This window comes from Aspergillus udagawae (genome assembly GCF_001078395.1).
Source record: "Aspergillus udagawae IFM 46973 DNA, scaffold_4, whole genome shotgun sequence".
Lineage (NCBI taxonomy): Eukaryota > Fungi > Ascomycota > Eurotiomycetes > Eurotiales > Aspergillaceae > Aspergillus > Aspergillus udagawae.
In genome coordinates this window covers 2,824,479-2,836,045 of record NW_025091267.1, presented here as the reverse complement: position 1 = coordinate 2,836,045, position 11,567 = coordinate 2,824,479, and the positions used below count along the sequence as shown (strand labels likewise).

The window sequence follows — 11,567 nt, the reverse complement described above, 5'->3', positions numbered from 1 at the left end:
TTCTATATTATAATTAGTTATAAAAAATAATAATAATCTAAAATAAATAAAAATATTTATATTAACAAATTAGAAAGTATTATAGCTTTAAGGGTAAGGCCTATAGAAAAAGGAGGTAATTATTAAGGGCTATAATAATCTATAATACTACTATATATACTATATTATATAATATATACTATATTTATCTCTATAGGTTATTAAGTATTCTATAACTTAGTAATTAGTTTCCTTACTTAGGTAATATATGGTTATTTGTTCCCTTCACACTGACCTGACTAGTTAATACCAGACCTTAGGGACTGATCTTACAATAAAAGGAATAACTATAACCTAGTCTAAGTACTATTTAATAGCTTAAATAGCCTAATCCTAACAGACTTAGCTATAAGTGAACTATTTAGATTTCTATTTTATTACTTTAATTAATAGATATATTCCTAAAGCTAGCTAAGTATAGCTATTATATCCTTCTTAAAGATATATAGTTACTAAGCCTATTATAATATAGCTTATTACCATAGTATCTCTAATTAACTAGTATTTAAGCTAGCAGGGGTTTATAGTATATTATTTACTATGATATTTAATATTAAGAGTTAATTAAACTTCCTAAAGTAACCTATACTATATAGTATTTAATTTATTATACCTTAGAATCTATCTCTACTATTCCTACTCATTACTATTTTAAAAACAATACAGTCCCTAGACTATATCTAATACTTATCTAAGGTCTACTAACTAGGTAGCCTAAAGATATACTAACTAGATATATACTAACTTACTAATATAATAATCTAAAGGTATATAAGAATAATAATAATAAAGATAAAAGTAAGGTCATTAAGTATATATACTTAAGAGTAAAAGAGTAACTAATAAATTAGATTAATAATTTTATACTTAGGTAAATAACTTATATTAAATATAAGAAACTAAAACTAAGAGTACTAGATATAATAATAATAAATATTTTTAATATCTTTAGTTCCTTTTATAGTAGTTATAGTAGATAGTATAATAATATAGTAGTAGATATTATAATATTAATATTCTATTTGTATTACATATCTATATACTATATTATATAATTTATTATAGTTATTTATTAGTAATAGAATATATAGTAGTGTGGTATCAATCAGTATGTATGACTTTGATGAAGTCTATAAGAGTGCGCAGAGGATATTTAGTAGATGTCATTAACATGTATATAACTGTAGACATGTACAGGGCAGCCGCTGGCCTACCCCCTACTGTCGCACGATTCGAAGACTCTACGCCCTCAGTGATGAATGAATATCCCAGTAGTATATAACTAAACTATTTTTCTATAAAAGTTTATCTAGATTAAGTATTTCTCTAGAGTGTTTAGTAATCCCTTTAAGAGTAACTAGTAATTAATAATCCTTAGATTCTGCCTATCACATCTGCCCTATACTAGTGTGGCTGTGTTGGTGTTGTAATAGAACTAAGGAAAATAAAATCTTATTAAAAATACAGAAATAAAAGAAATATTAAAGGTATTATAGATATAAGATATTTAATAATTTTTAATAATTTTTAATAATTTTTAATAATTTTTAATAATTTTTAATAATAAAGATAAAGATTACTAATTATATAGCTAAATCCTAAGCTATTAATTAAGTTAATTTCTCTTTTAGAAAAGTAGTCATTGCTAGAGCTCTAATTAAGCAGTGAAGATTAAAGGATATAGTAAAATACTATACTATAATATTCCTTTATAAATAAAAAATTAAAATTAGATTAATAATTAAGTAATTAGTAAACCTAATTACCTTCCTGGAAAGCCTAGGGACATACTACTATTTGGTATAGCTACCTTATATCAACTTTATATAGGGGAAAGATAGTTAATTTCCTTGCATTAATGTAGCTAAGGAAGTTCATAATCAACAGATGATACTACATGATGTGGGAGTACAACAATAGCTAGTGAGGTACTAGCAATACTGCCTGCAATTTACCTGGGTTAATTCATATCATGCAGCAACATAGCCCTTTGCTATATATATCAATGACCTGTATACGGGTTACCCCTGCATCAGGGGCACATCACTGCCCTGGTACAGCAGGTATTTTACTGCTACGCTTGATCAGAAAAATTATCCAGATAGAATATGTGGATAATGGCATAATTTTGCAAACACTATTCTTAAAGGACATAGAATTGAACGACACCACCAGTCAATAAAGACATGATGCCGCGACAAAAGTTCTTTTTCCATTCTAACTCGTAAAAAAAGGATCCAGGGATACAGGTAGACAAATCAATGCCCCAACAACCAGCATACTGGTGATTCAGACCACTTAAACAGTTTCGAGGACCTGCTCCTTGAACTCTCTCTCGACCTTGTGGCCCTTGTCGTCGGTCGTAGATTCACCGTGCAGATTCAGCAGTGCACCCAGATCGAACTTGGGAGCCTTAAGAAGCTTGACCTTGCGAATGTGGACCTAGATTGCGGTTAGTCTCAATCCCGAGTAAGATTAGCAGGACCACAAACATTCTGCAAGGGATAGATTCCCTGGGTCGCCTTCTCGATCTCACGACCAATGACCTCGGGAATGAGCTTGTGAGTGAGCTGAGCGAGAGAGCAGCTGGCTGCCTCCCTCTGCATAATTTCGATCATCTTCTTGCGAATGGCGCGAATTTGAGAAGAACGAGCATATGTGGTCTTCTTGATCTGGTTCGGACGTCTCTTGGTGAAGGCGATAGCAAAAAGCCGAAGGAGATAATCATCGGTCGTCTTCACGGTGACGTTGGCTTCGATCAGCGACTGCCACTTGCGCACGAGGGATCGCAGTTTGTCGGTTGTGAAATCGAGGCCGTGGAAGTTGGTCAAACAGTTCTTGCCCTGAACCTCGTCCACACGAAGCTTAACCTTGCGGAAAGCATGGTCTTCATCGTTCTGCAGGTCAGCGAGCGAGACCTCGAAAATTCGACCCTTCAGAGAGTCATTGGCGTTCTTGAGACCACTGGTGCGGTTGACCAGAGTCTTCCCAACACTATAATCTAGTCAGCATGATTCCCCCTACCATTATAATTCGCGTTAATCCTGCGCCTCGATATCATATGCGTGTAACATACTCTCTGATCTGGAAAGTGGAAGGCGCCTATTACAGGTTAGCTGCGGTCGAATTACACCGTCCAAGTCGACATACCTTGACAGAGTATTCGTCCTTCCTGGTGAAAGGATCAACGGTCCTCTTCTTCACACCCTTCTTGCCCTTCGACAAGCGCTTGTTCCTGTCCCCAGATCAGTACCTGTAAACCACCGTATCCAGACGCATGCTAAGAGTGCGTGAAACAATAGTAAAAGTGAATTGGCATACTTTCCAACCGCCATAACTGCGACTCAAGTCTATCTTGCGAGTATCAAAGACAGACAGGTATATCACACCACGGGCTCTGGTGGAGGGAGTCGAGTCGAGTAACCGCTTTGTTGCTGGTCGGCGGAATAATAAGTTGAAATTGCAATCCCACAGAAAAGTCCGCTAAGCGAGACGTCGGCCCTACCGATCAGATTACATAATACGCACCTGCCCACAACATCATGTGACATTTTCTCTACCTTATTACCTGGAGCTTCTTATAGTTAACTAGTTATTAATTAGATGTGGACATGTCATCATGTACGTCCGTCCACCACTGATTGTATCATGACGCTACTAGCTCCTTATCTCCAACCAGTCCTCTTCACTATACTGGCACCGTATAGTCTGCTGTCATGTAAATTTAGCACACACTGGCCTTCTGAACTCCATGAGACTATGCCTACAGCTCTATTCTCTATTATCAACAATATACAGATAACTAATACATTTTTGAAGTGTTCACTAACAATATCTGCAGTAATTTTACTCTTTGCCATCCGGATGATGTAGTCGTAAGACGCTAATTAGATGAGTCCTTCGTAAGCCTCGTAATGTGGTCAGTGGAAGAGCGCAAAGCCCATATATTGCCTGTATAGAGATGTAAAATTAGTACTCCAGAGAGCGTCCATGCCCCAGTACGGAGTACAACATGCTCTGGGTACACATCTAGGTATTATTTCACAATCTATAGTCCACACAATCTAAGCAGATTAGGGCGCCTTAGTCCCCTTCCATGCAAGAGTAGCCCCACTACGTGTTTCCATATCTCCAGTGGCATACCGCAGAGCGGATAGTCATATGACAAGCTCTTTTGAGAATGAAAATGGAAAGTATAATTATGCTATCTGCATGTCAATCACTTCCTACATACGTACTTTCGAGCACATCTTATTTTCAACACTTCACCATTTCCTAAGGCTATAACCTTCTTCAAATAGCTGGCTAGAGTGACAAAAGATTACATGGTCACCCAGTAGCTACCTCTGATTGACCACCATTTTCCGCATGAGAACAATTCGCGACCTGAATAGGACTTGATAATAAAGCATGGTTGGTGTCGAAAGCTTAGGCTTTGAGCTATTACAACCTGATATTGACCGAAATCAACAGGGGAAACGCAAGAAGTCCAGCCGACAGCCACAGCAACCCAAAAAGGTGATCGCTTTTGACGTGCCTCTCAACACTGACACTGACACTGACACTGACATTTGACATAGAAAGAACCACTGCCAACTACATTTGCCTGCTTGTTCTGCAATCATGAAAACTCCGTCATTGTCAAATTAGACAAAAAGCTAGGCCTTGGAAATTTATCCTGTAAAGTATGCGGACAAAGGTTCCAAACAGGAATCAACTGTAAGTATAGTCACTCCTAATGCACCAGAGATTTCTACTCACTATTCTATTTGCTAGACCTCTCAGCTGCTGTTGATGTATATTCGGATTGGGTGGATGCTTGTGACGCAGTGGCGAAGGATACAGCTAGTAAATATGATGTTGATGATGATAAACTTGCTGTCCATTCTCAGGAGCGCTCGTTCCCTACTACCCATCGTGATGTCGGAAACAGTGACATATAATGACTGGATAGGTACCTATCCGTTCTCTTGATCGATAGTGCAGCAGAGGTCTTACGAAGTTTATGGAACAGTTATACGAGACCACATTCAATGCCAGAATAGTCGAGATTCAACAATTGCTTTAGTCGGCCGAGCAGTCGAGACCACTATGAATTTTCAAAGAACATCTGCAAACTGCAACTCTATGTAAGAGCCATGCCGCTACATGTTCGGACATCCGATTCCGGCTAAGCCACATGGCTACATGGTATAATACCGATCACCAAAGTCACCTAAACCTGGTATGATATACCTGTCGGATCAATAAGTTAGTGTTCTATCCACGGGAGAGATTTCAACCAACTTCTTTTCGTTCAAGCCTTGATCAATGAACGCTGTCACTACTCTAAGTTTTGGAAAGCGTTCTGCGAAATCTGCGACTCCAGAGGGACTCGCAATGAGGTTGAGAAATAGTATTCGATCTTCGGGCACACCCTTCGCCTTCAGGATTTCGACAGCAAGCGTCGCAGAGCCTCCTACAAGTCATCAGCATGGTAACTTCAATCATACCGGAAAATACAGGACATGACGCACCAGTTGCAAACATCGGATCAAGGAGTAGCACCCAACGGTTGGCGATATCAAGGGGGAGCTTTTCGTAGAAGAGTTTCGGCTTGCAGGTTTCTTCATCTCTTTGAATCAAAATTTTCCCAATTCGAACCGACCGACAACAATCCCTAAGACCCTGTTCCATTGCTTCTCCGGCCCTCATTATTGAGACTCCGCATATTTTCCCTTCAAATCTGACCCCGAGGTATTCACGGCCCACAGGAGTTGTAACGGATCGCTCGACGACTGGTAGATGATTCAATCCCTCTTCCACCAAGAGTCGGATAATTCTGTTGGAGTAAAAGATGAAATCGGCACGGCTTGTATTTTTATCCCTGATCATACTGCAATTGGTCAGAAGGTACGCTTCTCCATATGATTGAGTTTAATGCTCATCAATATCAGTTAGGGCACAGTGTCTGTATTGAGTATCCATCTTACGTCAGAAGCGCAATTAGTTGTGGGGTTTGTGGCAGCACATGGACATTCTCATAAGATATGTCTTTGGACACTGTTGCCGTAGGCTTCTCGCCTTCAGACCTATAAATCGGGCCAACACCTTGTGCAGGCGAAGGCGCAGCATTCATTCCAATGCTTGTCATGGTTTTGTCCTCGAGGTAGTTAGACAGCTGGATAGTGCAAAGAGAAATAGGGGAGGGCTCGAGTGATTTGACAACTCGTCAAATAGAATAATGATAAAGTACAAAAACAGATTGTCTTACCAGTACCTACTCTAGAGAGGTACTAATAGTGTTTGAAGCAGCAAAGGCGGAGCACTGTAAATTGGTACTAAGATAGATGGGGAAAGGGAAAAGCTTAGTGCTACATACCAGTACCACAAAGTACCTTACCATACCCTAGGTTACGATCCAATCTACCTTACCTTACTCTTGGTACTCCGTACATCGGCCCCAGTTCTGTTATTTCCATTTCAGTCATGATTTTCCCCTCTATTTAACACAGTATACTACTTAGAAGGCATCAGCATCAGTATTCGGAAGTATTATAATAAAAATACCTAATAATAAGGTACATTAGTAATACCGTCAGCTCATACACAGCTCTGCCTACAAAGGCCTGATGTTACTACATTAATTTTACCTTGCCACCCAACAGATACCTAACTACTTGGGCAATAAGGTAACTGTAAGGTACGCTACCTTTACTAAGGTACCTTACCGTAGTAGCCAACCTTCAAGGTTGTGGTATCTGACTATTACACCTCCTTCATCACTCAACTGTAAGTATAGAAATACTTACCCTTTGACGAGCACCTTATAGCCTACCCGCCCTTCCCACCTTCCTCCCCAGTATTATCTCCTTGTTCTTCTCTCATTCAACATGAAAGAAGATACTGAACGGCGTACCGACCCTGTCAGATTTACCACAGCCAGACATAGAAAGGGTAATCATGCGACGCCGAAAGTTCCAAAAGAGTGTAATGAATCGCCAAAAACTTCAAACCCCACGAGTGAAGCTTCAGAGATGCAGTCTCCAGGAACAAAATTCGAGCATTTACTATCTAAGGATGACCCCCCTGGTCTTGATCCGGTTGATAAGATGCTACATCGCTTTCAAGGCCAGAGTGGGAAAGGACACCGTTCTGCTCAAAACAAACGCAGGAAGCTTGACGTTCCTCAGAAAACACAACAAGGTCGGGGCCAAGATGTTTCGCATCAGCTGCGTAATTCTTTTTCTCGGATGGTACCAAGAGACAAGAGAGATAGCAGCGCAGTCACAGACACGAGTTTCACAGACGGAAAAGGCTTTGCCCATCAGAGTGAACTCAAGCTACAGATTGGTGGCCAGGATCTTCGGCAAGCGACATCTGATGGTAGTTCGCGGAGAAAGGAAGTATCTACCACAGTGCCTTATTTGCAGTCCGTCCGTATGAAGGGGACGATATCTAAGAACAAAAACCTCTCAATCGCCACAGAGTTTGCTACTTCAAGCTCCCAATTTCAATCTAATTCGAAGCCAGAGTCCAGAACCCAGATAACCGCACGAAGGCGATTAGTGGATTCACTTGGTCCCCTGGAGCCGTCAGTCGAAGATGCGGTGCGAGCATCCGGAGCCAACGACGACACCGAAGTCGACCTGCTTCCCCGCCACAGCCCTCGTAGTGACTCTTTATTAAACTCTCGGCCCAAACCGAGTTCTCGACCAGTTAAGATGGCGACTGAAAGCGCGAACAAGGGGACTGCTGAAACATCTGGCCCAGTCTCATCTAGAGTGGGAGGCTGTAGGGTCACTTACGCGCGCCAGCGGTCTTTCTTGGATGAAACGTCTATTGTTGACAATCGTCGTCCTTCCGAAATCCCGGCGTCAACAACGAGCGGCTTTGTTCAAAGGCACCGAAAATATGGACCCGAGATTCTCTCCAGTCATTCGTCGCATCTTGGTGACGGAGAATCAAGCGTTAGCGGTCCTATTCGTGGGATTCACGAGCTTAGGCAAGCTGGAGATAACTCCCGCTTTCGAAGCGCGATTGAATTGATATTCGAAGACATTGAGGATGCATACAATACCACTTCGGGTAGATGCAGTAGTTTTGTCCAGCTATGTGAAAAGCTACTGGACCGTCAGTTTGTCCGACGCTTTCTCGAACATGGCTTCCACGAGCGACTTGTTGGATGCATAGATCGTCGTCTTGATGTGGTATCTGCATCGTTCGCCCTCTGCGCATGCGAATTGATCAATTCATGCGACACGTTATCTCACATCTCGTTAATCAGCCACTGGTCAAATGTGCTGGTTCTATCTCCTGTGCTACTGCCCATGGGACGTGATCTTTTGTCTCTATCGCAGCTACCAACTGCTGGGTTATCAAGATCGGTACAAATGTCCATCAAGCACATTTTACCTCGTTTATCTTCAACCATCAGTGGAGACGAGCCGGCTTTCAGAATATCGCCTCAATTCGTGGCTCTTAGTAGCATCCAGTCTTGCCTAGTAAGTTTGAACAATAAGGGCGGCAGCATTGAACCCATTTCGGCGACTCTGTCAGATCACCTTGTCAAGTTGTTAATGCCAGAAAGAGACGAGACTATCAAATTTCCTGTGTCGCGGGAAAGGTTCAGGACACTGGCTTTGATTTTCTCGATACTGGAGTCTTATGCGACCGTATTCAGAGCGGCAGACAACGATCAAAACTACCCGTCTCTGAGTTCACTTTCTAGGCTCCACGAAATTCTCAATTTGAGCCAGTGCAACCAGGGTAGGCAACTTCGCATGTACTATATTCGAGCAATATTGAATCTCACCAATAACGACCCGAATCTTTGTAACGAATATGCAACACCAGAGCTGGTGAATGGATTGGTCAACATCGTCATGTCAGAGATTTGCGACGCATCTGACGATGTTTCTACAGGGGAGGACAACTCTTTGAACACATTAATCTTAGTCTTGGGGGTCCTTATCAATATGACAGAGAAAAGCGAGTCGGCGAGGGCTCTTTTCCTTCGCCTGACTCCTGATTCGACACCTTTAATCCAAACGCTTTTGGAACGATTTTACGAAAGGGTGAATTTGGTCAGTGAGGTAGGAAAAAGAAGCAAACAGCATGTCGCTGTCAAATTTGTTCTTCTGATAACAATATTCTTAGGCACATACAGCTCCTACAGTTCATCGCCAAGTTGCTGTCGGATATCTATCTATCCTGCTGCTCACGCTCTGTTTCAGCGACGAGGCAATCTCCCAGGTGAGGAGGTCACTCGACAACAGAGGACTTACCGTAGTTTTATCAACCGCAGGTGAGTTTTTGCAATATTATCGGAAAGTTGATTCGGATTTGAATCCATCCGAGTCACGAAAAAGCCGAAACTCCGGACTTGTGGCGAGATTAGAACATATCATACAGCAGATTCAGCTGCGCGAAAGCACTCTCTTGTAAGTTGTGGATAGGCGCAATGGCATGGAAATAGTCACACATTTTTGGGATTCGCATCTGTATGATAGCTATTAGAGCGCGAATATTATGCTGAGTGTAGACATCGTTTCCCTGCCAGCACAGATGATCATGTAAGAGGGAAAGGGCGCTGCAAACGGGGCTGTTAAGTGATGTAGGATTGATCGGTGATCCGTGATCGGATGTCGTTTGATATGTTTGTATGTTCCGCGGTTTCTGAGCGATATTGGTATGTGTCTACGTAGTTGAGGATGCTTTGAAGGTGATTTGCCACCTGGGAACATGTACCTTATATAACTAGGTAGACCCGGAGAAAACAGCAGACTTCTCACTGTTTCGATTATTGTAATTTAATCACCACACTTTCTTTCAGACTGTTCATGTTATCAGGACACAGTGCTTATTTTCCCCAGTCTGGCTAGTCGGCGTGATCATTAGACCCAACTTCGCAAACTGGGGCATTTTTCCTTGCTCTTATTTCCAGGTGATTCCAATCAAAGCGACGGGAGGGAGGTCAAGAAAACCACAAAAGGCAGGGAAATATGCCTGCTGCGCCGAAACAGAGGAAGATTGCCATTGTTGGTAGTCGGTCTGTGGGTACGACTCCGTATACGAGCATGCCACTTACTTCCCTGTAGCCCTGCTCAAAGATCTTTCATTTGGATTGTGTTTCCCGAACTAATTGATCGCGCAGGCAAATCATCTCTTACGGTCCGATTTGTTGAACACCATTTTGTCGAGAGCTATTATCCTACCATTGAGAATACGTTTAGTCGCATCATCAAGTACAACGGTCAGGATTTCGCCACAGAGATCGTTGATACAGCTGGTCAAGTGAGCATACAGGCATGAGCGACTTTAATTGGGCTAACAACTCCATCCCAGGATGAGTACAGCATACTTAATTCTAAGCACTTTATCGGAATACACGGGTATATCATTGTGTACTCTGTAGCGTCGCGCCAGTCCTTTGACATGGTGAGGGTTATACGCGACAAAATTCTGAATCATCTTGTAAGCATTCAGCAGCTTGCTAGCATGTTTCTGTGCTAATCGAAGACCAGGGAGCGGATCACGTTCCTCTCGTGGTTGTTGGAAACAAGAGCGATCTCAAATCAGAACAGCGTCAAGTTTCGCTGGACGAGGGTAGGCAATTGGGCGAAGAGTTTCATTGTGCCTTCACTGAGGCTAGTGCTCGTCTCGACTACAACGTCACAAAAGCCTTTGATTTGATGATTGGCGAGATTGAGAAGTCCCAAAACCCGTCCCAGCCAGCAGGCGGCAGCAAGTGCATACTAATGTAGCGCAACTCGAGGTTTCCTGCATTCCAGTCCATTCTTTCCTACGGGTCTGCGCCTCAATAAGTGGAAATGTAATGAAATCTTGAGGTTGTGATTCAACCTCCATCCTGACGCCTCCTTGTTCTATGGCCTATCTGTTATATAATCTCACTCTTGTACAAGGGGGCTGGGAAGACCGATGGTCGGACGCTGGAGAGAAAGAAATATGATGACATTCGAGGGAGCGGTCTAAAGGCTGAATGAGTTGGACCGTGGAGCGTTTCCAGAATGAGCTCAAACAGGAAGTGCATTCTGATCTGGGAGTTACAGTGGCCCTTCCTTTCTACAGTATACAGGTTGTAATCCAATGAGCGGTTTAGCTTTGCAGACACCCATATTCCCAGTTGGGGGACAGCTGGTGGCAGCCACGGAGTGTTTCAATAATTACCACAGGCGAAGGCTCCTGGCTTGTGCCTTGCGGCCCATATGAATGTAACTCAGAAAGTTAAGTACTCAAGAGGTATGCAGTACATTAGTAGAATAAACGTAGTTTAGAACATCTGAACTTACCTAAAGTAGCAATCTGATTAATTAGGTATATACAGGTACATAATACTATGTACTCCTCTTAATTACATAATTATCCCAAGTGCCTTACCTTATTTAGTATTGACTTCCCCTCCTTATGCACGGATGACTCAAGCGAAAACGATCCCCCTCAATTTCTCAACCCCTCCAAACCTAATCACATGACACCGGGTTTGACTGTCTCAAAAGCCTTCCCACATTTGTCCTTCATCTGTCTCT

At 42.1% G+C, this 11,567-nt stretch overlaps 4 protein-coding genes across 4 annotated transcripts; 2 read left to right on the top strand and 2 right to left on the bottom strand.

Moving 5' to 3' along the window:
* Positions 1–2,337: 2,337 nt before the first annotated feature.
* Positions 2,338–3,374, bottom strand: rps1 (40S ribosomal protein eS1; the record flags this gene model as incomplete). The annotated part of the gene is made up of 5 exons (XM_043291272.1): positions 2,338–2,481; positions 2,532–3,033; positions 3,116–3,141; positions 3,190–3,274; positions 3,361–3,374. 5 exons carry the CDS (start codon positions 3,372–3,374, stop codon positions 2,338–2,340), a joined length of 771 nt encoding a protein of 256 aa, XP_043147207.1.
* A 1,848-nt stretch (positions 3,375–5,222) lies between these two features.
* Aud_006370 (uracil phosphoribosyltransferase) lies at positions 5,223–6,172 on the bottom strand (the record flags this gene model as incomplete). Its single annotated transcript, XM_043291271.1, has 4 exons — positions 5,223–5,274; positions 5,326–5,497; positions 5,556–5,914; positions 6,012–6,172. 4 exons carry the CDS (start codon positions 6,170–6,172, stop codon positions 5,223–5,225), a joined length of 744 nt encoding a protein of 247 aa, XP_043147206.1.
* Positions 6,173–6,911: 739 nt separating this feature from the next.
* Positions 6,912–9,329, top strand: Aud_006369 (WAPL family protein; the record flags this gene model as incomplete). The annotated part of the gene is made up of 1 exon (XM_043291270.1): positions 6,912–9,329. The coding sequence occupies one exon, from the start codon at positions 6,912–6,914 to the stop codon at positions 9,327–9,329; it is 2,418 nt and encodes an 805-aa protein (XP_043147205.1).
* A 693-nt stretch (positions 9,330–10,022) lies between these two features.
* On the top strand, positions 10,023–10,784 carry rhbA (Rheb family small GTPase rhbA; the record flags this gene model as incomplete). The annotated part of the gene is made up of 4 exons (XM_043291269.1): positions 10,023–10,077; positions 10,175–10,314; positions 10,366–10,494; positions 10,545–10,784. The coding sequence occupies 4 exons, from the start codon at positions 10,023–10,025 to the stop codon at positions 10,782–10,784; spliced, it is 564 nt and encodes a 187-aa protein (XP_043147204.1).
* Positions 10,785–11,567: the final 783 nt, after the last annotated feature.